Raw genomic sequence first — 25,732 nt, forward strand, 5'->3', positions numbered from 1 at the left:
CTCAGCGCGCCTTCCCGCCTCGCGAGGGACGGCCGGGCGGGCGTCGCGCGGCTGGGCTCGTCTCAACCGCCGCCATTTTGTGCGTAGGGTTCTTCTCGCGCCCAGCCCCATCCCTCGGCCAAGAACCAGCTCCAGCCTTTGTCTTCAGTGAGTTTTTATTGCCGTACTTTGAACATTTCGCATGCCACGTGCTCCCACCACAAATGAAATGCGATTATCTCGTAAACAAAAATAAGGCAGTTCAGTCAAAAACTGCAACAGGTGTTCTCGGCTCCACAGAGCGCAAGAAAGGTAGCTTCTTTCCTCACAGCTTCACAAAGGAAAGGCAAACTCAGAAGCTCAGAGCTCCTAAATTGCCACTGGCACCTGAGTTTTCACATTGTACTACTCAAAAAAACCCAAATCAAATAAAATAAAGCAAATATTGCTGCTGGAGTCTTGTCACAACTCAGCACAGGCTGTGTTAAATGACTTCCAGCCCATGTGCAGGTAAGAAGGGCATCACATCCACACAGCCACTGTTACCTGCAGCTTATGACATCCTCACTTATACAAGCTTCCTATATACATACAGGAACATTTCTGAAATTCATTGGAAATGTTAAGCTGTAGCTTCTATTTTACTTATAATGTTATTACTTGTTAAAGTGTGGAGTATTTTACTGTAAGCCCTGGCATCTATATCCCTTAGCTCATCCAGTAACTTAATAATAGTTTGTTTCTCCCCCAGCATGTTTTTCCAGGTGAGAAGCATCTGATAAGATTGCTCATCTGTGTTATTAGGCCACTTATATTCAATTTTATCAATAACATTTTCCTCCAGATGAGTTCTCATAAGCTTCCTCCATTTTTTCACCGGTACTGTATTAATAAAAGCAAAAAAGCAATCCATCTGTTCTGAAAAGGAAAAAAAAAAAAAAAAAAAAGCATATTACTTTAGATTCTAAAATATAGTATGTCTTTCCCCTGCAACCAATATGCACATTTCCCAATCACTTTTTAGCTAATGCATGCACGGACTAAACAGTGGCAGCAAGATTAGGCTTGTCATCTAAGAAGCAATAGGACGAACAGGCTTCCTACTTACCTTAAGAAACTAAAGGTACCAGTCTGTACATCTAAAAAGTATTCTCAAGACAAAATATTATTCAGTAACAGAGGTTTTAGGGAATATTTCACTGACTTGCATGTTTTTACTTAGTCTTAACACAGCTACTCAACTGTAGCCTTTAAACACCTCACTATGCTATCCGTGTAGGCATGCCATGCTAACACTAGCACTAACAAAGCCAATCACTTTGATATCCAGCACCTCAGCTTGCTGGTTACTTGTAGGGCTTTGACGCAGTCTCACATATAACAGACATTTGTCAGAACTCCTATTCTGACATGCTCCTCAGTCATTAAGGCAGTCCCACTGCTGTCATATAGACTTTTTTTATACATACTGACAAATTCTTTACTGTGCTTATTCTTCAAAGTAAGAATGTATTATACTTCCAGAAGATCTATGCATCAAAGTAATCTGCCACAGTGATTATGACTTAAATACCGTAATAATTCTATTTTAGCATCTTACATTCAAATGAAAGCCTTATAGACTTAAGACTTAATTCATTAGTCTCCTTGAACTATTCCTTCAGTGTATACTAAAGTCAACAAGAAAAAGCAAATTCAAACTACTTGACCATTTGTACAATACTTACCTTTTTGAGTCAGATCTTTAACGATTATTTGACATTTTTGCTTTCGTACCTGTGACAAAAAAAAGTTGGACCATTACTGTAGCATGTCAGAACACTTAAATCACAATTAAGTGAGCTTAACTTCTGAGCTACTCAATAGATTACTTTCAGTGTACATGTGCCAATAAAAGAGTGGGGAAAGCTTCACAGCACAGCTGAAAAAAACTGAGTAAAGAAAACAGCACGCTGAAAGCAGATGTGCTACTTACTATCTAAGAAGTGAAGCAACAAGGCAACATATTTGCTGTTATTACAAAAGAACTGCTCTTGTACAAACACTGAACAAAAAGGTGAGAGGTACTGCAGATTAAAGGCTGAACTGAAATTTGCTTTCCCAAGATATCACTTCCCATATTTTCTACTGTATCTTTTAAGCAAAGGCTCCACTTCCTTATAATACTGTCTTGAAATCAGCATCTATTACTCATGGAAGAGCAAAGAGGTCAATTCAAATTATACCTATATCAGTAAAAAACATTATGAGATTATTTTTCCCTGACTTACCATACGATATGCTGGCATCTTAACACCCCTTACTGTACACTGGGCATTTGGTTGAAAAGTAGGGTTACAACTATTTTTTGTAGATGATGACCAGTTTTTGATCCTCTTCCAACATTCTTGTGTTTGGTACCACAAATTCTTCTGTGAGATGGTGCCTCTCTCATAAGACACAGCACTGTTTTCCTCTGGAGATGTGTTGTTCACTTCCAAATTAACACTATCGTACGCTTGGCCCTCTGGGTTCTCACCAGAGTTCTCACTGTCTGGATGGGATGCATTATTTTCAGTTGTCTTCACTTCTGATAAAAGTGTATTATCTTCATATGCCTATAAAGAAAAATAACTTATTTTAGAAGTTTCATAGACAGAGCTCTGTGGACAGCTTAGAGGAAGAAAACAGAATACTTGAAATCACCAGTATCAAAGAAAAAAAATAGGAGAGGTGCTGATTAAGTGAAGTTAAAAAAAAAATATGCAACACAGCCTTCATAGATGTATTTCAATCAGTCTTAGAGCCTAAACTCTTCACCTTGCTGGCTGTTCTGCTTCCTCTAGACTGCATGGTAACTCTCATAATCTATCCACAACAACTGCAAGGAATTTTTCTGTGTATTTTCACTGCTTGCTCCTCCCTGGGTATAGAAGAGGCATACCCCTCCTGAGCAGGAAAGAATTCAGTTGCCACAGTGCACCTAAGCTAAAATGACCAATTAGCGTGCTAACAGGCTTTAAACCTGTCACTGTATGAAGTTCAGAGCTTTGCTGAGCTGACAGACCATTATCAGCTCTCTGTGAGTGTACTAATATGCACTTGTTTGTTTTTAAGTAGCTTTTCCTCACATTCACACAATAGACCCCATTCAAAGAAGGTACCAGAGCAAACTGTATATCTTTAGCTAGGGGAGTAAAGGATCACTTTCTGCATTATCAACGCATTAAATAAGCCTGTGACCACAGTTCCCCTCAGGGTGACAGTGACCCACAGGGAGTAGTAGAAGCATGAAACAGACCAGCACGTATAGTGTTTATCAGCTTGTGTTGAAAGCAAAAGTTTTCAGGCAGCATTAATTTATTTATTTGAAGTAGAAAGTAAGGACAAGTATTAATTGTTTCTCCCGTAAGACTTGGTTCTAAGATACATTCCCCCCATAAGCAAATGGACACTTTGTTTGTATGAGGTCAGTGGCCACACAGCACCAGAACACATAGGCAGGGATGCGACAGGAGCCACCCTACTCAGCACATGTGTAGTTTGGCTCTATCTTCACTGAATCCATTTTAAGGATGCAAATGAAATAAACAAGCTGCTCCTATCTACAGAGAAAGTTCTTATATAGGTCACCTAAAGGCTTACAGCATGGTTGACTTACAGCTGCTGACCAGTTTGGGAAATAAGATAGCAGCAATATACTTACAATGCATGTGTTTTACTGCACAATATGTTCACTAACACTCTCAAGGACGACGTGCTGGTGATTCAAGTGTCTGGTCTGAGGACCATGCAACTCTCCAATTATCTTAATTACAGTAGCATGAATTCTCTAAGTACATGGGTACTGCAAGTCATGCTTGTTACAGTTACTTTATAGGTAAGCATCATCATATACAAGTTTGTGATTACAGTCCACTACAGTTTTATTCAAAAAAAAAAAAAAAAAAAAAAGTAGTTATTTCTGCCTGTTCCTATACTACACCAGTTTGACCAGGTATTTTGCCATGTTCCTTCATCAGCTTCTACAAGAACATGAAGCACTGTGAACCTGGCCAGGGTGCAGGAAGAAACAACCTGACAAAACCTATTGGATGATTCATATATTTGAGCCACTTATGGACCTTAAAAAAAAAAAAAGAAAAGAAGAATTTAAGGTAATGTTTTGATGACCTCTCAATTCTGTCCCTTCAGCCTTTGAATATTTGTGACATTTAAAATGCATTTAATTACTTGAAATGTTTAACTAGTAAAATTAGACAAAAGCTCATGCATAAAGGGAGTAGTACTTGTATTGGGTAAGAAACAAAAAAGATGCACGTATTTTTCTGCTACATGTGCCATGAGGAATGTGGATCCTTTTCTTAAATTCTGAAGACATTTTAGGGCCTGGTGTTAAGCATCACTGACTACTCCATTGAGATCAAACTTCTTTATATCTTGCTGTGCAGTTAGGAGTGTAACTTTATTCAGAAATTTCTAAATAGAGAAGCTAAATACTATTTAACTAATCCAGTCTTATCTCACTAAATACATGACTAGAAATCATGTAGTTCAGTTGAAAGGGAGACATACAGAGATCACTAAGTCCAATTGCCTTGAGACCAAAAGCAAGTTATTAAATGGCATTGTTTTCTGACTGTGTAGAAGTAAGGTTCTTAAACAGTCCTTGACTACAGGGTGGCCAGGGTGAAAACAGCTTTATCAGCTAAACATGCATCAGCAGCAAGCCTTAGTGTGGTAATACATTTGCAGGGCTGTCACCCTGAACTGGCATGCTCTGAGCCCTGAACTCCTTGATTTATGGGACAGTCTTGGATCAAGGCATTAGACTGTAGGTCCTGCTTCGTAGCTTGCAGGAGACTCAGTTACTTTGTCTGCTGACCACAAGGAGTAATCTTATGGTCTAGCTTTCCTTGCATTTTGAGTATATCAGCATGCAGGAAAGAGATAGCTGTCACTATCAAGGAATACAAGCATGAAGTAACAAATAACCAATCGAATCAAAGCATCGCTCAGCAACAGCTTGAAGTGAACACTTGTACTTAGTGTATTTCCTCCCTTACCCACCCAGTTTTGCAACATCTTGGACACAGGCTCTGTAATATTTCCAAAGCAAGAACCAGGAAGGCCAATTTCAATGGAAGTGAATACATGGAATATAAAATCAACTAGTTGCATCTCCGGAACGCATCCCACCAGAGGCATATAGGGAGACAAAAAGAAAATCAGGAGCTGTGTAACAAGCAGTTAGTCATGCAAAACTTCATCCTTTATATACTTACCAGGCCCCTCTCTTCTTTGTCAGAGAAAGTGGCTGGAAAATAAAATTAAAGCTTAAGATACTTCTGGAAATTGCTGTAAATTAAACACAGCTAAACTCATGCAGTAGTTATATATAATAGACTTTTTACATAAGCCAAAGCTCCAGAACCAGTCATTAAGTTTCTTTGAAAGGACAGACTTACATGGAGAACTGCTCTTAGCTTCCACCAACAGTGGAAACAGTGACAAGCAGTCCTGCTGCATGAGACAGGTCTCAAAATGCAGTTTGGATTTTAAGCCCCTCCTTCAAAACACTCTCCCCATCCCCAAGCCTATGCCTCTTAGGCATTTTCATGAGCTATTGCAATAGCTAAAGAAAAGGCAGAGATTGTTTCTACTGCAATAAATGCAGTAAGCTGTGGTTTGAATAAAGTTGACTTCAAAACTTTCAAATCATTCCCAACATTCTCATTTAAGCTATTCACAAAAAAACTTCAACATGCAGGAAAGGAAAAATTTTTCTCAGACAAATTTATAAATCTCTACAAGATTAATTGACAGTGGACATATCAACATTCGTACTAAGTTGTTAAAATGGTGCAAGGGCAGTGAAATATATGAAAACCTTCACAGCCAAATCCAATGAATGTAAGTAATTAATGATCTGATTAGTTGCTACTTCTTGCACCCTACCTCTGAGCTCACTACTCATTTTTCTTATACCTTCATTAATGCTATGAAGTAAATGAGGACCTCCCTTTACATGCCCTGTGCTAAGCTTTGAGGCTAAAGCATCCATTCAGTTAAAGCCTGTAAGTTTTATTTACTGGATAAAACTGCTCTTCATTTTTCTCAGGCCAAACAGCCTGGAACTTGCCTATTAAGCAGGCCCCATATGATCATGTCAAGAACAAGGATAGCCTTGGTGCACATTCTGCCTTTTTCTGCAAAGTTTGTGGATACTAATAAAGCAGAGTTACCTTTACCACTCTTACACTTCCTTATTACGCAGAACACAAGCAAACCAGCAGAAAAAACAGCAACCAAAATTATTACAGTCATCCAAGTAAGATATTTATTTCCTGCAAATGAAAATGAACAGAATTAGAGTTTGAAGCAGTTCTCAGATGAGATAGTTGTAAGCGTGAGCCTTCCTTGCTACAGAACAAACTAAGCTACACATCAGTATAATGCCCCAGCTGTTGTGGAAGACATGCTGGGTATTTCAGCTGACCTGAATTCAAGTACAGGTTTCCATTGCACATCATTACTCCAATAACAGTGAGGGATTCTGTACAGTGTCACAATACAAAACCCACTAAGCTTTCAGAAAAGAGAACATGCAAGAAATGAGAGAAAAAAAGTACACAAAAGATGGCATTTCAGTACTTCCAATAGGCCCATTCCTTCCCCCCAGAAAAAAGTCACACTATACACAGCTTCTTGGACATGCTAAATATTAGAAGTGTTTGTACCATCCACCACTTCCAACAGCATCACTGTTGATACTCCAAGAACCCTTAGCATATCTGCAGCTTTTTCCACCAGTGTAACCCTTTCCTTGCAGTGAAGTTTAAGATATTTGTCTCTCCAACTCATTTGGGAACCTGTCTCTATCAAATAACTCCTAGGCTAAAACACAAGAAGTCTTACATATGCTGCAGTAGTTCAAGCTATTGTGTCATAATCTACAATTCATACACCCAGTAGACAAGCCAAGTAATACTTGTGTACCAGACCTTGGTCAGGTAAGCCACATCCTAGGTCCATTGTAGCATTGCAGATCTGCACAATTTTTTTCCCTTCTGGACACCTAAAGCCAGTGGCAATACAGAGGTTTTTAGAAACATTTGCAGCTCTGTCCATGCCAGTTCATTTTCTGGCAAAGCTTAGAAACATTAACAGAACTTGAACAGATGACATTAGTAATTCATCTTTCAGTTTTAAAAGATCCTACATTGATTAAGTAAAAGAAAAACAGAAAAAGCTTATGTACGTTAGCCTCTAAGTTGAGGAAAAAGGGGTAGATGCATTATTCATTCAGTCAGTTTCCTCCAACAGGAAGTTCTACCTCCCTGAGTTTCAGGGTGACTGCAACAAAGCTTATTCAGTTACCAATATGGGGTAAAGCACTAAACTAGAGAGACACAGGAAGTGTAAGCATACAGCCATATGCAACAAGACAGACAGGATCAAAATCTGCAAATTCTAGGTTTGAACCTCATGTATTTCATCACCTAGAGCTCAGAAGCATGACCAGCACCATTAGGCTTCAAGGGAATTATTTACAAATAGCACATGGTAGGCATGACACAGATTGGGCCACAGCTGTTAAGTCTACTAGAAAGAATACGGTTGCTTCAGTACCCTATTTAACTTACATTCGACTGCATTTCTGACATATTTCACAGCCTTCAGCAGGGCAGAAGTATCCCTGTTTGCATTGGCATTCAGTGTCACTCGTCACAGTACAGGTTCTTGAAGTTATCTGGTCTAAAAAACAGGAGTTAGAAAACAAAGTTGTGGCTCTGCACAACTGTGCACAAGTCGTATGCTGGTCATAAATGTGATTTATTTTTTTCCAACTTCAATATTCTCAACAACTAGAAGTGCAAAAGCAGCAGAGGACCAGGCTTACTTCAAGGATTAAGGGGCCTGAAGTTAAAGATTTAATTGAAATTTTTCTTGGTACCGTCTTTGCACTGTCTGCACAGCAAGCATTCTTCCAAGCCATTTGCATGGGCAGTGTAATCTCTTCCTTCGGTGCAAGAGGCACATATTCCCTTTGAACGTGGAGTACTGCAGTGCTCAGCAACATAAGTACCTGTGGAAGAGGAGAACTGGTGGCCGCAGCAGCACTCTCAGAATGTTACAACATAAAACCATTTTTAGTCAAAGTTCAACCCTTCCTGCAAGCAAACAGCCCAACACAGGAACCAAGGGGCACCAAATGGTCAGGAAGTACAATCACAACAAAGGCAGCAGCCATCCAGGCCAAGGAACAAGTATGATTCATTACAACAGCAAGATATTGCTCACGTGGCAAGTGCCATCTTGCTGGAAGGGACATGGCAGGCACAGGAGATTTGCTTGTGCAACAGAAACAATCCAGGAGGTCTCTCATTTCCATCCAAATTCTTTAAATTCAGCCTATAGCTCTGTGATACTACCCAAAGGCAGGGTACTTCTCTGCACAAAGCTGTGTTGACTGCACAAGGAGAGAAACGGGGAGAACAAATGCAAGGTGAAGTTCCACACGCAGAACTATCAGAATTCCTCTGGGCCAACTGTTAGAAACAAAGAAGCCACCCGACTTTGAACACTTCATCCTCAGAATAGGCAGAGATTTTTCAGAACTGCTGCCAAGGCGCCTCACCCAGCCCTTGTTGCACAATATCCCGCCGCGAAATAAAGGCCGGCCCCGGCAGCACCAGCTGGGCCTGCGCTCCTCCCTGATGGAATGTGGAATAGCGGCCCAGCCACCTGACATAGGGGGAAACGGCCGCTGCCTTCCTGGAGTCTCACCTGCCGGGCACAGCATGCAGCAAATGCCTTCATACAAGTACTCTCCCTCTCCGCAGACCTCTGCGCCGCTTCCGGGCATTGTCAGCAGGGTAACCTACAGCAGAGACCAACAGGTGTTTTCAGGTGATTCATTGTGGATAGCGATCTCGGGGAGATGGTTCTGTGAGCTCACGGGAAAGCCACAAGGGAACCCAGACTAATTTCTGTTAAGTGTTCTGCTCACAGCGGTAATTACAGTCACAAAGGATAGGTTAGGGCAGCACCGCGCTTAGAGCCGCAGCTAAAGTGCTGTAGGAAAGCTGCTCCGCCTCCCCCCCTCCATCTCTCCGCTCATTCACCGGCGACACACTTCGGAGGCTGTTTTGTACCTCTTACGAGGGATTCGTTTCGCTCTCCCTCGCCACGTTTACTGTGTTACTTTAACTTAGAAAGCTCTGCGTCTTCAGTGGGACGAGCAGAGGGAGAGCCCAGTGAATTCTCAGACGGCATTTCTCCCTGGCTCCATGATCTTCAGCAGAAGACAAGTTAGTGAGACATAACGGAGAGTTACTGCAGCCACACGAGCGCTAGCAGTAAGCTTCCGCCCTCCGAAAGAAGCCCGTGTGGCTGCGCGGCACCTCCCGCGGAGCGGCACGAGGAACGAAGGCAGCCAGGTGCGCGGGGCCGGCCAGACGGCGGGCCAGAGAGCGGTGAACTATGTATGGCAGAAGAGGGATGGGACGGCCCCGAAGCTCTGCTTCGGCTCCGCGAGCGGCCGACTTAAAGCCGGGAGCACTCCGTCCTGCCCCCGCTCCACCCTTCCGACTTTCTCTCCGCGAGACACCGAAAGTCTTCCCCATAATTGCGGGCTTCGCGAACCCCTCAATTTCACAATTAGATAACAGAGCGCTATTAAAGATTTCACTCCCGCTTTGTCGCTCCCTTTCCTACGAGGAGAGGAAGAGCCGCAGCCTCTCTTGCGCTACTCCAGACATCCCACGCCTCTACGGGCTCAGGAGAGCTTTGTTACCGCGGCTCCAAATCCCGAAACACAAATTAAAAAGGAAAGGGAGCTACTAAAGAACTTCTGTCGGAAGCAAAGGCGGAAAACTCCATGGGGCAGGTCGGGCCGGCTGGCCCAGGTCAACGCGAGGGAACATTTTACCCTCCTGGGATGACCCAGGGCAGACAGCGGACGGGCATCAACCCCTCCCCCCCACTCACCTGCCCCACTCACCCTGCCCCGGCACTCACCAGCAGCAGTCCCACCGCCCACGTTCCCATCGCAGCGCCCGGCCCAGCTTCAGTGCGCTGCCCTTCGCTCACGGCTAAACTCAAAGCGAGGCACCTCCGCCTTCTTTTTATAGGGCCCAGCCCCATCTAGCCTCCGCCCCGCGGTTGAACAAGAAAGGGCATCGGGCAGCAGCTACGCAAGTATGTCGAAAACGCGCTTCTGAGCGGGGGTCCCACGTTAGGGCATGTCCCGGTAGCTTCCTTTGCATTTAACAAGAGCAGGAGGAAGCTGGGGTGACACGTTGGGAATTGGACCGGTTCCTGGCTTTCCAACCAAACCTCTCATCCTGTTGCTAAAGGGCTGATTGCTGATCGTACAAAAGAGAGGCAAAGGCTGAAAGAATTGCTCAAAACTCACACAAACAGGGTGCGTAACAGGGCTTTCTTAATTGCCAAAAGGTTTCTCGAATTTTTCAACATCAGGGTACTGCTCCCGGACAAATAACAGCAGCATAACTGGCATGTAGCAGCATTCACCTCCAGATGTTGAAATTGGATCAAAAATAATAGCATAAGAACGCCTAGATATTTTCTTTGGGGATTATTTTTCAATCCCTTGTGGCAGTGGCATTAAATGTCAGAAACGTCTCTGCTGATGCGTAATTAATTTCTGCAGATTAATAGTTTTTTTCATTGAAGTATTCCTCTCACGGTAACATTTATTTTATTTGACTGCAGTAACAAGTCCCAGTGAAATCCCTGTGGATGTGTAGTTTTGCAAAATGGAAAGGATCCAAAGAACCTGAAGCAATCATCTCACACTTTATAAAGGCTTCCTGTTCGGCACTGCTTTCCTTTGGATCAAATTGGTTTGTGTTTTTTTTTTTTTTTTTTTTTTTTTTGTGTGTGTGTGTGTGTGTGTGACTATTATTTTCTCAAACCCAGATTAGTATATATGTATATATTTACTTATTTTGACACCAGTCAAATATAACTATTCCCTTGGAAGAGCAGAGGCTCCTCTCAGTGGCTTTGTCCCAAAGGGGGATGTGCCTGATGAGGAAGGCTGTGCTGACACGCCAGAGATGTGCAGAAGTATTCAAAGTAAGATTATGCAGGAAATTAGTAGGTATGTTTGCACAACTTCAGGAGCAAACATTTCCAAGGTCCATATAGGACCTTGCATAGCCAGAGACTGAACACTATTCCATAGGCACAGGCCAGGGGGACAGGCTTCCTTGAGATTTACCCTGTATGGATCAGACTTTCTCAGAAGGGAGTGGCTCAGATGATGCATTCCAAAAGGTGTTGAAGATGTTGACATTCTTCAAGGATGAAGAATCCTTTGTTTCTTTGGAGAATGTTTCTTGATCAATCAATCTCACCAGTTAAAATGTGTGATTTGTTTAATACTGCAATGTTGACTTTTGGGTGCTGCCCCTAATCCTGTCTGTTCATATCAGAGAGTTATGGTTTTCTTTCCACACTGCTATCTTTTTGCTATTATCAACCTACTTCCTTAGCATTAAGGTTTTCTAAGTCCAAGGTAAGTCTGTATGACAGTGAAAATCATGGCATCCACTTTTCTTTCTTTTTTGAGGAGGTCGCTGCAGCACAGTTTGAACCAGATGAATACCAAAATGCTACTGCTATTCTAAATTATTGTGTACAGCTGAATCCCTATTCATATAGTTTCTCCTCTAAAAAGCACAACTGAAGAGTCATTTGCTGATAAGATACACAAATAATTTCTCAGACAGCCACTGAAAGTTGTGTGTAATTTTATTTCAACATATCAAGCACAAACAGGTTTCCCCTACTTGGGGAATATGACGAGGAATGTAGTTAAAAATTTGGAAACATTTACATTGAAAGATAGCCCAGACTGGCACCACCACTAAGTATTTTAAGGCTGTATATATAGCAGTACTTACCACTTGGATCTACTTCAGGCCAAAAAAGAAAGGCTTAGTATAGTCTGCGGTCTACAGAAAATATTGCAAATCTTTTAAAAATGGTGTAAAATAGGAAGACTATTAACAGATTTGAACAATGCAGTGGCAAAACCCTTCCTCCTTCTTGACCTTTCACAATAAAAGTGCCTACAACAAACACATGTACACCCATTGCTCCCATCCTTCTCATCTCTCCTGGGGCAGTGATTCTTCTCTACAATGCTTTTGTGTAATATTATAAAACAGCCATATAGCAAATAATAACAATAATAGTATGTGACCAGGTTTTACAAACAGACATATCTGACATGGTGCTCCATGGGCCCGGTGCAGGACACCAGTCAGCTCTGGAAGTGAATCAGGAGCTTTCACTGAATACTTCTCATTTCCTAAAGAGGAATGGCACTCGGAAGTTGTGCATATTTACAACTACCGTGGAATGGAAAACAAAATATCCTGAGGTCCCGTTCTGCGTGTGTGTGCTGACAAAACAAATTATGACCTAATATCCTGGGGGGTGGATTTTTTGGACCAAGTATGCTCCCTCCCATAATTAAATGCAGCCAGATGGGCACAGTCTGTACAGCTCCCCAGCTATACTCCCTTCCTTGGAGAGCTATAAACCAGGCCGGTGTGCCTCTTCTAAAACACTCCTGTGTTTTACCATTTTGGGGGTACCAATACCGGTGGGTAATTTGTAATTGCATCAGAAAATGATGAAACGTAGAAAACAAATTGCACGATTAAAGCTACATTTGGCTTCAGCATTAAGGCCCATACAGGTTAAGAGGTCCTTGAAGATGTACATGTAAAAGGCAAAAATGACATAATCTGCAGGAACAATGTTCCTAGGTCCCTTTTCCACCTTGTTTTTCAACTTTCTTCCATCTCTGCTGCGTTGGTTCTAAAGTGCTTTGGTGCCTTGCTGGACTCATCGTGTGAGTGCCCCCCCTTCCTGCAGCCAGTAGTTGTTATTGCTGCCAAACGTGGTGCATTTATTTGAAGACATAATTAATGAATAGCTGACATGTAAGAAAGATGCAAAGGAGAAACCAACAGCGAGAGTCCAGCAGAAAGCTTCCAGAAGAGACCTTCCTGTGGAAGGATTTTTTGTTCAGAGCGCTGAGGTTTCTGGAAGAGAAAGAAATATTTTTATTTGCATGGTGGAAGGAATGAACGGACACCCAGAGCCCCTGAGCTTCCATACAGGCAGGGATCCCAGCACTTAAGAGGCACCCTAATGGGTATGGTACTGCGTCCTACAGACTTTCCTCTCCCCCTCTTGATAGAAAGTTTAAGTACTTCCAGGTGCTGCTGGATCAAGTAAAGCATGCTGGCTGGCATGAGGAGATGTAACAGCACAAAACCTAAGAAATCTCTTCCTGCAACACTACTCACAGATCATAGACATAGGATGGCTTATGTTGGTAGGGACCCTATAGATCACCCAGCCCCATCCCCTGCCATGGGCTGCCCCCCACCAACTCAGGCTGCCCAGGGCCCTATCCAGCCTGGCCTTGAGCATCTCCAGGAATGGGGCATCCACAGCTTCTCTGGGCAGCCTGTGCCAATGCCTCATTGCCTGCTGAGTAAATAATTTCCTCCTAATATCCCACATAAATCTCCTCTCTTCTAGTTTAAAACCATTCCTCCTTGTCATATCACTATCAAATGGTATAAAAATTCAGTCAAGAATTAGTTCTGTACACTTCAAAGAGCAGCAAAGAACAATTAAAATCATGTAAGCAATTGCCTCAACATCCAGAAATGGTGAGTCTAGCATATGATCCTGCTCTACTGATAATTTTGTAGAGCTGGATAATAGTTCTCATGCACTGAGGAATCACCAAGGTTCCCTGGATTGGATACAACTGGTACCATACCTGCCTCACCCTGCCCTGCCCTACCTCCCCATAGGAGTCTGCAATGCAGAGCCCTCTGCCAGCAGTAGGTTAAGCAGGTGCACTCCGTTTCCCTCAGTGAACCTAGCAATTCACACAAAAAGAGAGACTGCAGTGCTTTTCACACCGTGAAGCTCAGTATTCAGACCATGTGCCCATGTCTCTGCAAATCAAGAAAGTCGATAACACGCTTAATAGCTGATGAGATTTGTTTGCAGATATTTATTTATAGCCAAGACTCTATCTATCCCCTCCCAGCTTCCACAGCAGTTCCACAGTTGGGAGTGCCAAGGGAAAACATAACATCCTGCAGTGATGCTTTTTGCTCCCATAAGGAGAGCCTTACAAAGAGATTACCATTTCAACTTAGGGTTTGTTTTGCCTTTCCAGTATGCTACCAGGTTACCTATTAAAGTAGTTGTTAGCTGCACCTGCAGCTGACAAGGACGCTCCAAAGGCCACAGATTACTTTTACCCCATTAAGGTAATTGCTTTGGTGAGAGAAAATTATTACCTGTGTATTTCCTGTTGGGCTCTCTGCAGAGATAAGACGGCTGAACGAATTTCCTTCAGGTGATTCATTTCTTTCCCACACTGAGTGCACAGACTACCAAACCCTGTGGCAAAGTATTGAGAGACAATAATGGCGGTGGTGACAAAACAAACCAGGCTCATCTAGCAATTAGCTGACTGCAGCGAAATCATCACAGTCAAGAGGTATCCTTTCAGAAGGAAACATGGAGAAAAAGGGAACAGATGACAGAGTCGTCCCCCCTTGGTAGGGGTCCTGTGGCACTTGTCTGGGGGCCCTTTCAATTTCTCAGGCAAGTCTTTTACAGCAGCTTCCCCAGATAAGAGGAGTGGAATGGAGGACTTGCATCTGACCCCATCTCTGAAGTACTCACGGTTATTTCCAACAAAGACTGAGAAAGGGGAACAAAGAATGAAACATGCTTCCTGTGTGCTGGAATTTCAGTGTATTTTTCCAGTGTGTTTGTCCCAGGCCCTTATGGCATGGACATCATAAGGCAGGAAGAGGAGTAGATGTGCATAAGGAAAACACAACAGCAGAACATTCTCCGTGTTTGCCTGTGGGCTATGGATCTGCATTGTTAACCAGGTTGGAAAATGTTCAAGAGGTGGCTCAAGGAATAAGATACCAAAGGAAGAAGAACATGAAAGTTTGACCCACTGATACCTAGATACTTGCCATCATCATCTGACAGCTCTTGTACAGACTCCGGTGTTGAACAGCTGCTCTCTGTATTCTGGCTGTGGTTGGATGGCTGATCACTGGTTTTACGACGTCTGCAGTCTTTGGTAGATCTCTGGATAAAACAGCAATTAAAAGAGACACAGTCACAACCAAATTGAACACTTCTGTTTGGTTTTAAATGGTATAACTCAATGTGCTGGGGAATATCTCTCAGATTGCCAAGTTTGATGGCTTTTTCAGCAGCTCCTGGTAGTTGGACTTTTGTCAGCTAGTTAAGGATATTACAAGCTGGTTAAGGGTATTACAAGCACGCTCCACACAGAAGCACTTCCTCTAATGATAAAAGCCTTCATAAACTCACACAAACAATTCTTGTCCTAGCTGTAACTGACAGATAGTAGTGGTGAATTTTGCTGACATGTGTACCCACCAACTAGATCCGTAAGAGAAAGGATGAAAAGAAAAACTTAAAACCAAATTTTCAAGGAATGATTTTTCAGGAATTGTCTGAAGGATTTAAAAACCACAGAACTTTTATGCTTGATTTCTTCAAGTTGATTAAAAGTTCCTTCATGTTTCTTGAATGGATAAATCAAACCCATTGTTTCCTAACACTTCTTGCTCGAGGGTCTGAAAAGCAATTATGAACCTTATGAACCTCAACTTTCCCACTGTTTCAGAGACGTTCCCATTTCAGTGTATTTCAATGCATTTTCCAAATAAGACACAAGTTCTTCAGTGTAACATGGATTAACATCTTGCTAGTTCAGCAGTTCAACATTTCCAAAATATTTTATAACTGAATAATTAACATTATATATGAATAGAAAGAAAACAGATTACTCCAAAGAAGAAAGCAATGGTAGCATCCTTACTTAATATAAATGGTGATCACAGGTTTCTTGTCCTGTCTAAGAGTACACAAGTGATAAAGGCAAACGGCCAAGTCCAAAACTTAAATTGCAGGAGCAGCTGTGCACTCCAGTACCTTGGCCATATCCTCACTGTGGGAAGTTCTCTGCTTTAGAAGCTCAGCTGAGTCACACACAAAACCCAACATAAGAGTCATTGTCAGTAACAATGTGTGGAAAAAATGCCAGAAGAAATAGGATGTGTCAAACAAGAACTGTACTTAGTTAACGGTTGTATAATACTGCAGGTCTAGAGTGGCAAGCTGTATCTGCACAAAACAAACCTTTCAATCTGTGCTGTGCTTAGATTGAATGCAAATGCAAATGCTGCAGACAAGGGCTGGTTATCTAAACAATTAAAAAAATATTTCCCCAAGCAAGCTTCTTACCTTGTGCCGCGTAATTTGATTGTTTATGCATGTTGTTTTATGGTTTGACATCCTTGTAGATAAATGTCTTTCCATGGTCTGCAGTATCCCATTCTTCTCAAATTGGGCAATATCATTCAAAGGATCCCAAGGTCTTAAACTTTCAATACCAAAAGAAAGAATATCAGAAAAGGAAGAATAGCACAAGGAATATTAAGAGCAACACACAAACTCCACATGCGCTATGGGATAAATTCATCCCAGACAGTAACAAGAGTTGCCACAGATGCTGGGTGTGGAGTAGCAGATAATTCTCTACATACACAGCTCCTAGAAATGAATGAGTCACCAGAGGCTTCGCCCTTCATGGCTTGGGAGGAGAGCACAGTTATGAACTGTACTTGCACAGTGCAGAAAAACTTTTCTAAATGATCCCACATTTGATTGCAGCAATATATATTTCTGCCAATGGCACAGATGATTTTCCATTGCCAATGCACCAATTCCAGCTGTTCCCAATTTGTATCAGAAATACGCATCCAACAGAGCTCAGAGAGCACAAACCCCAGGTACAGTTTGGGGAATGGCAGGACCAAATTATAGGTCTGTGATCTCACTTGAAGCCCTGGGAACCCGAGCAGAGAGTTCTGTTTGTGACCCCCTGTCCCACCACCACTCACTCCTCGTATTTGTAGCGCCATTCATTAGTTGTGGAATCATGCTGGAAGAGCAGCGGTTTCCATTCCGTGCCATTCTCTCTTCGCTCCCGGGCAGCATTCCTCTGCTCCTCCTCCAGCACAAATTTTTCCTGTGTTGCCTTGTGTTGATCACCTTTGTTTATTGCACTCGTAACGTGCTGCCAAAGCCTACAAATAAACAAGGAAACAAGTTAAACTGCCTTAGAAACAGCACTTTATTGTGCCAGCTGGAAATCTAGAGCAGACACTTTTCTGGTTTATTAGTCCTCCAGAGGAACTGCAACAGGATTGGCTTGCAAATTAAATGAATGTTATGAAAATAGCAACAATGAATGCTGTATATAGTGATCAGGGGAATTTTCCCTCAAATAACATTACTAGAAACCTTTGCATTAATATCTCTCCCCAAAACACAGGCTTTATATTTAAAATTTGGAGGCAGTGGAAGATGAATTTACGTGCAAGGTTTGCTGCTGCATGTGCAATGTTGTATTTCAATACAGGAATAGCAGGCAGATTTGTCAGAAGCTGATTTGAGAAGGAATGGACACATGCTTATGCTTGCAAATGAAAAGCATGAACACAGACTTTCACTCATACTTCTGTTTGCTGCCAGAAAATAGTGGTTCTGCCACATTACATCTCACTGAGCCTTTGTCTTGAGGAGGGGATCTAGAGAAAAATTACCACCTTTTCACTATAGCCAAGATGTGATAGTCCTCTCTACAATTTCTCTAACCTTCATTAAACACTCTAATCTTCATTTAAGGTTGGAAATACTTCTGATATAATCTTAGTTCTTCCAGGACAGTACTGGGTGACTTACTGATTAGAATAAGGATCAGAGACCCAGGCTGTTTCAGCTCTACAAAACACCATCTCTATCTTTAGAAGCTGAACGCACTGCTGCATTTCATTTGAAGCTTGCCATGAGGCTCCTACTTTAAAAAGGATACTGATTATTTCATTGTATTTCTATCACAGTATACGAACACAACACTTCTAAAGCAAGGAGCCATTTAGATGATCGACTGAAAGCAGAGGGACACGTTCTTGCCTTGGCACATCATTCCAAATTTCTTGTGTATGAATCTTTGCTCAGAGAAAGAAAGGAAGGAAACTAAATTTAAGCTCAGAGTGACGAAGGTGGGGGCGGGAAGAACAAGAATAGTGATTTGAGAAAATAATACGGTGGCATAAAGCTAGCTCTCAGGAATGCAGCAGTTTAAAGAGTAGGTCCTTGCACTGAAGAACTCCAGAAGGATGCAAATAGTATCACTGGACAAAGGGAAATTACTCCATCAAGAGTTGTACATGTCAGACAACGAGGCTCATCGAGGTGAGCTGCATATTGGCATGTGCTTCAGAGATTCTTCAATGTATGTGAAAATAGATGATTGTCAGCACTGCAGGAAAGACTGTGCAATTCAGGCGGAACATAACCTCAATCAGACGGTAATTTATGCACGCACATGCCAACAAAATTGGGAATTCTGTGGAATGTCTGATAGAGATTTTCAAAGTTTTCCTTTCTGCCTTCTTCCCTTGGATGGATGTGCCACTGTTAATCTCTACTCTAGCAAAGGGAGTCAAATGGTACCTATGTAATTAAAGAAACGGAGATTTTTCTATCCCCGCAGCTAAGATTTCTCTCGTAAAAGAATCCTTATCAGAAATTTAACAACAAATCTGCTCCAGTCTAATCTTCAATAAAGGCAATTGCACTAGTGTAAATTACAAACTTTGACTTTATTGCCCATAACGCTCACTGCTGTCCAAATGAAACTAAATGCTCACATGCGTTTATTTGCACTTGGTCTCATTTTCTACCATGAAAAAGGAAATCATCTTTACGTGATGTGATGCAACACAGAAATTAGAAGTCCACAGGCAAGTGGTCAATCTGCAGAGCCAGGAAGCAAATTGCATGTGCTGGACTGGGGTATGATGTGGAAGAGTTAGCTGATTTGAATGCAGTGCCACATGATGTCAATTTATCTGTTCTTCCCCAAGAACTAGCTCAGGGATGCTCTGCAACCTGCTGCAGTTACTTCTTCCATTTCCTAAGCCATACGCCAAGACTGCATTCTCAGGTAACCTAGATTACCTTAAAACATCTGGTACAGAATTTGAGATCTCAGCTGAGATAATGAGATACAGTTAAATATCTTTTTATTTTTATACTCTCATAAAACCCTGTTCTGTGCTTCAAACTACTGCTCTGCTCATTCCAGGACTTTCTACGTGATTCACAGAATGGCCAGGGTTGGAAGGAACCTCAAGGATCATGAATCTCCAACCCCCCTGCCACATGCAAGGCCACCAGCCTCCCCATTTAATACTAGACCAGGCTGCCCAGGGCCCCATCCAACCTGGCCTCAAACACCTCCAGGGACGGGGCATCCACAACCTCTCTGGGCAGCCTGTTCCAGCACCTCACCACTCTCTTTGTAAAGAACTTCCCCCTGACATCCAACCTAAATCTTCCCTCCCTCAACTTAAACCATAACTCGTCCTGCAGTTATCAACCCTTTCAAAGAGTTGATTCCCCTCCTGTTTGTAGGCTCCGTTTAGGTACTGAAAGGCTGCAATGAGGTCACCCCGCAGCCTTCTTTTCTCCAGGCTGAACAAGCCCAGCTCTCTCAGCTCCTCTTCGTAGGGGAGGTGCTCCAGTCCCTGATCGTCTTCGATTCCTACAATTAGTTTAAGAGTGTGTGGTTGAAACAACCCTTCCTAACAAGACAACTGACCCCATGTTGACATATTGCCCTTTCACATTATGTTCCATTGGTTCTAAGAGACTCCAGGAAGAGTTATTATTTCAGCAGACAGAACGTAGCTTTCACCATTTCTAGGTTCAGTTTCCTGGTTATTTCAGAGCTAATACTTCACAGAAATACTTAGAGTTAATAGACTGGAGCAAAACAGGTAGCTGGGTGATAACGTATGCAGGCAAATTTAAGCTTCTGTATTGCATTTCTGTATTGCGTTGAGGAATCAGAGCCTTTGTAGTCCCTGCTGAGTTCCTCTGCTTTCTGAGGAAGTGGCAGTGAGACACACCCAGGGCTTCTTACCTTTCTGACTCAAAGTCAGTCTGCTCCTCAAATAACACAATATGGCGCTTCAGCCTCTGTTTTCGTACTTCACTAGTTGGGTTCCAGAACACTTCTGCATTCCCATTTTTCAACTCATTTATATGTACTTCCCCATCCTGAGAAGAAAAAAATAGGTGAAAAGGTTAATGACAGTGAGAAACACAAGACAGAAAATAATAATATCAAATGGAAGCAGCTTCTGCACAATGGTCAGGAACAGGACTTGGTTAGAGAGCTTTTTCCCCCTCCTCTCTTCTATTAGATCTCACTTGTCATTTCCTGAAAGTTTCTAAAATGAGTGAGGAGAAGCATTTCCTGAAACACTGGCTGAATTAATTGGAGGAGAGCTAGAAAGAAACCAGGTTCCTTTTGTCAATCTTGTGCCCACAAAAGGCTACATACAAAAGCCCTGATGTGTTATCCTTTCCCTGCTTCTTCCCTAGGTATATCAACAAGCTTCCATCTCCTTTTCCAATCTTTCTATTTTTCATTGCTGAAATCTCATACAAAGATGACTGAAATACCATCTTTTCTAGAAAGAGCAGCTAAATCTGAGTTACTTCTTCACATTTTTTTTTTTTTCAGCTTAGCCAGCTTTTTTTTTTTTTTTAATATAGCTGGTGAATTTCATTTAGTACTTCACAAAATGATTCTGGTCTTTCATCCCTGTTCCTTGTCACTTTACTTGGTAACCATTAAGCAACACTTCTCCAACCTGAGGCTCGCCAGACTACCTTGCTGTGTCTCTCCTTAGACTTAAGCCTCTTTCTAGCTTTGCTCACAGACACACCAACATCACAAAGCCAGACTGGGTAGTTTACAGAACATACAGTGAACAGCACAATGCTGACTACAAGTGACTTAAGCACTGCTGAACAGCATACATATATTGGTGCTATTCAGCTGCCTGGCCATGGTGAGAGTATCACACAGACCTTACTTTGGTCATTGCTATTTGCTTAGCCTAATTTCCTTGCATTCCAGCTGCTGTGTTTCTTCCCCTGCCACAGTCCCCAATGCACATCTTAGTTTTTTAAAGTCCTATTTCTCATGCCTTCTACCACAAAACTCCTTCAAACCTGAGGGATTCTCATCCCTCCTCAAAGTCTCCTTCAGGACTTCCTCTACTATACGGGGCTGCTGAATCACAGCCTGAACCTCTGATTGATCACCTGAGCTGAGCAATGAGTCAGCCCTGGGAGCACAGGTGAAGGCAATTCTCCTGTGCTGCAGGAAGGGGTGGAGCCTGGCTCTACCTCTCCTAGAGCCATTTAAGAGCTGACTGCCAGGAGGGAAGGATCTGTTCTGGTGATCCACTCCACTGGAGTTTACCATGTGAGCTCAAGATAGGGTGACTGTCCTTCTTTCCTACTCTAGTATAATAATTACATCAGCCAAACTCCTGGATATACTAGATCATCTGTATATTCATTGATTGTACACTCTGCCATGTCCTGAAGCACCAATTCTAGGACAGTCTCAGGTCCCCAAAAACCCTCCAGCTGTGTGTGGGAGGAGGCAGGCACTATCAAATGTGTTAGGAGCACCTGTAGGTGACACATGAAAGCCCTCACCTGCTACTTTGACTCTCGTGTAATTGGCTTCCCTTCTTTATTCAAGTGGGTTTTCAAGGCCTGAGGCAAAGAATTAGTTTTTTATCTGAGAGGGTCTCTATCAGGAAACTGAACAATACCAGAGAAAAGCCTGTAGAACTCAGGAGAGCAGATGAGCACTCTCAGCAGGGAAGAAGCAGAACAAACAACATCTGTACTGCTGCACGGCAGCTACCCTTATTCACAGCATGCAACTCCAAATTGTAGCTTATGGAGGCACTCTTTCAAAGCTATTTAATTTCTTCCATGTGTCATTCTAATTTTGTGCACCATAAGCAACTAGCACAAAGAGAAAGGGAGGAATAAATTATTTTCTCACTGATAAAAATCAACCACAGAAGGCAGGAAGCTGAGCAGCGTGTAATCCTGTGGCTTGGTTCCCCAGGGAAGCCACTCAATTACATGCTCTTGTACGTGGTGTTCAGAGGACCCATTGAAGACAATGGGGCTAGCAGAACTCACAATTGCCAAATCTCACCTGGCAGGAAAGTTAGCTCAGAATGGAAAAGCTACCAAGACACACGAAGCCAACATCCTCATGCACAAACTGAACGGACAAACCTCCCTAATTTCAAATAGTCATCAGCTTTTTATGCAAAAAGGGAGATTGCTAGGGGAAAGGAGTCCAGCTGTGATTCTAGAAAACTACTCGACCAATGGCTACACTGTAGTCCTCGCTATAAAAAAAGGCTTTACTCAGGCACACTTCACCTATTTTAAATGCATACTTCAGAGAGAGATAAATGTTGTCTCAGAAGTAACTTCTAAGGACTGAAAAAGGACAATAGGTCAACTGTAATGAAAATGTAGGTGCCTAGACCTAGCTGAGATAAATACATAAGTAAACCCAAAGATGTAACTGAGGTAAATACATAAGTAAACCCAAAGCTAGGGCTTCTGTCTCAGTTGCCAGGAGGTACGAACTGAAGCTTCAGTCTATACCATGCAACATTATTACTGATGGACTTCAGCTTAAGGATGCCTTTGACTGGCGTACTTGTGGATGTCAATGTGCAAAGGTGCTGGCTGGTTTGCTGGTTTGAATTGTCCATACACATAGACACGTCTCAATCTGTTTTGGTCCTTTATCTTATCAACAGAGAAATAACAGTCTCCTACCATAAAGACTTGTGAAAATAAATAATTTTAAAACCCATGAAACTCTTTCTTGACACTGTTATAGCTAGGGAAGTACTGAACATAAGGCAAAAAGAAGCTTCATGATTTTCACAATCACTTGAAGGCCAAAAATCTCCCTTCTTTTGTGTACTGCCATCAGGGCCTGTCCTAGGCCTGGGACCCTAAATACAGAACCACTGGCTTCAATGGAAACGCTCCTCACAGGTCTCAGCTTTGGTCCAGGATCTGGAAGCGCAAATGTTACCTCCACTGCAGGTGGTTGGGACTATGGAAGCATAAATGACCTTGAGAGGTGAGGACTAGAAAGTTCGGTATGCCTGTGCTCCCTGGGGATGGTGTGGGGAGGCAGAATTTGGCCCTCTCTAGGCTCTTCTCTGAGGCTGGGAGCCTGCCAAATGCTGCCAGCCCTCCCACACATCCTGCTGCCACATGCATTTAAACTGTCAGAAACTTTGATTATCTGTGTTACCCAGTGTCCATCGAGACTTGCTAACACTTCTTCTCCTGATTTAATCTTCCCAGAGATTTGATTAATGCTTGTGCTGCCACCAAAGAAAGGCTGTCAGGGGAGAAAAGAAAAAATACCATCAGTTTGGTGAGAATGAAAGGGAGGCAAAGACAGTTATTCAGTAGTGGGGAAGGAAAAGTGCAACCCACAGAAAAACAGAATGGATCCTAACACGGATTTAGACAATCTAGCACTGCACCCTTCTTCTGTCTGCATAACCAAAATCACTGTGTGAACTGCAGGAAGGGAGATAAGTCTTCTAGTACATTAACATTCAGCAGTGCAAGGCACCACCTTCATTGCAAGTAGGTTTATGTCAACTAGATATCAGGATGTATGTATACAGCCAAGTTTTTCCTATCATCCAGAATCACATTACAGTTTGCATCACTTTACTTGCAGAAAAGGAGAAGCAGGAGTGACTTTTCCTGCTTATGGGAAAGCAACAGCAGTGGGCCACTACAGATAGTTTCATTTGTGTTAAGCCTCCAGTGCAAAGAAGCCCAGCAGTTTCAAACAAACAAACAAAAAAACAGAAAAAAAAAAAAAAACAAAAAAAACCACCACAACAACAAAAAGGGTATTTCCAGAGTCAAGGAAAAGATTCTCAGAACAATGGAAAATTCCCCTCACCTCCTGCCTGCCAAGCACAGGAAACCACAGTGATCCTGTGACCAGTTCTTCCATTCCTGCCCCCTACGTCAGGCATTTTAGCTGCTCTGTTCAATAATGCTTCTGCATAATTTTTTATGCTCCCCCCAAAATCCCTACCTCTCCAAATTTCCCACATTTATGTCAGCTAATGCTGCAACTATAAAGTCCTGCAGGCTCCCAGTTTGCCATGTTTCATTTTATGCACAGGCAAGAAACAGCTGGAACAGAAGGGAAATAGATGCTTCTTAGAAAGTAAGTTAGCTATCCAAGAAAAGATGTCCTAACTTTCTCTCCCAAGTTTCAACACAAGTAACTAAAGAAATACCTAAACACATCTCCATTTTATCTGCATATGATAGATTGCTTTCTAGGGGAGAGAACTGCTATGTGAATAATTCAGCACAAGGCAACAACAGTTCAACTTCAGCATGACAGCCTCTCAAAATCAGATGCCAAAAATGGGCTCTTCCCTTATCATCAAGGCAAGTTTCTGTAGCCTTGTACACTTAATTTTAACACCTGCTAGGTATGAGTATGAATGTGACAGTTACTGGAGAGTTACACTGAAGATCCACATCCTGACTTGCCTCAAAATAGCTTGCACATCTCACATTATTTAGTAACTAAAAATTATTGCACCTTTCAAAACAGAAGCCACATTGTCATTGCCGGACCATCAGAAGCATCTGACCAGTAGCCAGTCAGCTGGCAGTGAACAGATAGTGTATAACTCAGGCTTAATCACTGCCAAACTGTAGTAGACATGACTTACTGAGTGATTATGTCTCCTCTCTGCGTAGGATACCCCTTGGAGGATACATGCATTTGTGGGGCAGAAATAATGGGGTATGTGTGGCCAAATCTTGCCTGGTGTACAGAGGCAGACCCATTCAAAAGGAGGTCAAGATGTCTCTCACCTTAAGCTTGAATTCCAGTTCTGCCCTGTGGTTAGTTTTCTCACAGTCAATGGTAACTTTCCCTCCAAGCTCCATTGTCATGGTACCATACAAAATTCCTGAAAGAAAAAAAAAAAAACAACTATGAAAGGCCTCAGTTGAAATGATCTGCTTTCTGAACTCAAACCAGATCTCACTGATGTGTTGTGACATTTGCTACTTGGTTTTAAGTTTTTAAACTTAACAGGAACTAAAGTTTCTAGGAAATGAGCATTTACTCTAGGGACAAGGAAACCTCCCTGAGTCCATATTCCCCATTTATTACATCAGCTAGGAAACAGCTTGGCTCAAAGGTACTGACAGAGCCTGTGTGGCAACTTGAAAGTGGGACAGGGCAAATTTTAAAAAGTTGTGCCCAGGAACTTCATTTATGCTTGTGCTCTACCTGTTTCTCATAGAGTGGTTAGGGCATGCAGGAGCTATAAGGGCACTCAGAAGAATCTGGGGGACTAGCAATTGTGTAGAGCATTCCTTCGTATGCCTGCTTACCTTTTTCTGAGAAGGTTATTCGTAGAAAAAGAAAAATCAGCAACAGAACTTTACACACATGAATAGCTCACAGAGAACATAATTTAAAGAAGTTACTGTTTTCAGGTTGCTATATGTGCCACAAAGATTAGCTTACAGATCAACATGGCAGAATGAAAAATATGCTAAAAGCAAAATTAGATCAAATCACAGGAGTGATTTTATTACTTTGGTTCCAATGCGGCCAAGGCTAACTTTCTAAGGAAAAAGCCCTGGAGGTGTTCCAAGA

The 25,732-nt window shown here is 42.3% G+C and overlaps 2 protein-coding genes across 6 annotated transcripts in view; both read right to left on the minus strand.

Annotated features, from left to right (window-relative positions):
• Positions 1 to 137: 137 nt before the first annotated feature.
• Positions 138 to 10,171, minus strand: LOC122187272 (tumor necrosis factor receptor superfamily member 6-like). Its single transcript, XM_042884635.1, has 10 exons — positions 9,982 to 10,171; positions 8,749 to 8,842; positions 7,916 to 8,047; positions 7,605 to 7,716; positions 6,963 to 7,036; positions 6,204 to 6,305; positions 5,244 to 5,275; positions 2,250 to 2,576; positions 1,707 to 1,755; positions 138 to 897 (listed from the first exon to the last, which is right to left on the minus strand). Exons 1-10 carry the CDS (start codon positions 10,105 to 10,107, stop codon positions 602 to 604), a joined length of 1,344 nt encoding a protein of 447 aa, XP_042740569.1. The 5' UTR covers positions 10,108 to 10,171; the 3' UTR covers positions 138 to 601.
• Positions 10,172 to 11,724: 1,553 nt separating this feature from the next.
• The window catches only part of OSBPL5 (oxysterol binding protein like 5), a 130,449-nt gene continuing 116,441 nt past the window's right edge, over positions 11,725 to 25,732 (minus strand). For 4 of the 5 annotated variants that reach the window (XM_042884587.1, XM_042884586.1, XM_042884581.1 and 1 more), the window contains exons 15-22: positions 24,937 to 25,034; positions 23,327 to 23,416; positions 20,084 to 20,220; positions 16,992 to 17,177; positions 16,333 to 16,471; positions 15,015 to 15,144; positions 14,331 to 14,433; positions 11,725 to 13,046 (exon numbers count right to left, since the gene is read on the minus strand). In XM_042884587.1, coding sequence (XP_042740521.1) covers positions 12,911 to 13,046; positions 14,331 to 14,433; positions 15,015 to 15,144; positions 16,333 to 16,471; positions 16,992 to 17,177; positions 20,084 to 20,220; positions 23,327 to 23,416; positions 24,937 to 25,034 — 1,019 coding nt within the window. In that variant the 3' untranslated portion in view covers positions 11,725 to 12,910. The remainder of the gene's footprint in view (positions 13,047 to 14,330; positions 14,434 to 15,014; positions 15,145 to 16,332; positions 16,472 to 16,991; positions 17,178 to 20,083; positions 20,221 to 23,326; positions 23,417 to 24,936; positions 25,035 to 25,732) is intronic. The other variant, XM_042884582.1, reaches the window with a different exon arrangement.

This window comes from Lagopus leucura, unplaced genomic scaffold (genome assembly GCF_019238085.1).
Source record: "Lagopus leucura isolate 7727_CA_CO unplaced genomic scaffold, USGS_WTPT01 Super-Scaffold_100044, whole genome shotgun sequence".
Lineage (NCBI taxonomy): Eukaryota > Metazoa > Chordata > Aves > Galliformes > Phasianidae > Lagopus > Lagopus leucura.

Coding starts and splice junctions, on each gene's coding strand:
- LOC122187272 (XM_042884635.1), bottom strand. CDS start 10,107: ATGGGGCTGGGCCCTATAAAAAGAAGGCGGAGGTGCCTCGCTTTGAGT. Junction 7,037..7,604: donor TGTCAGAAATGCAGTCGAAT/GTAAGTTAAATA, acceptor CACTGGCTTTAG/GTGTCCAGAAGGGAAAAAAA. Junction 2,577..5,243: donor ACAAAGAAGAGAGGGGCCTG/GTAAGTATATAA, acceptor TTTTCTTTATAG/GCATATGAAGATAATACACT.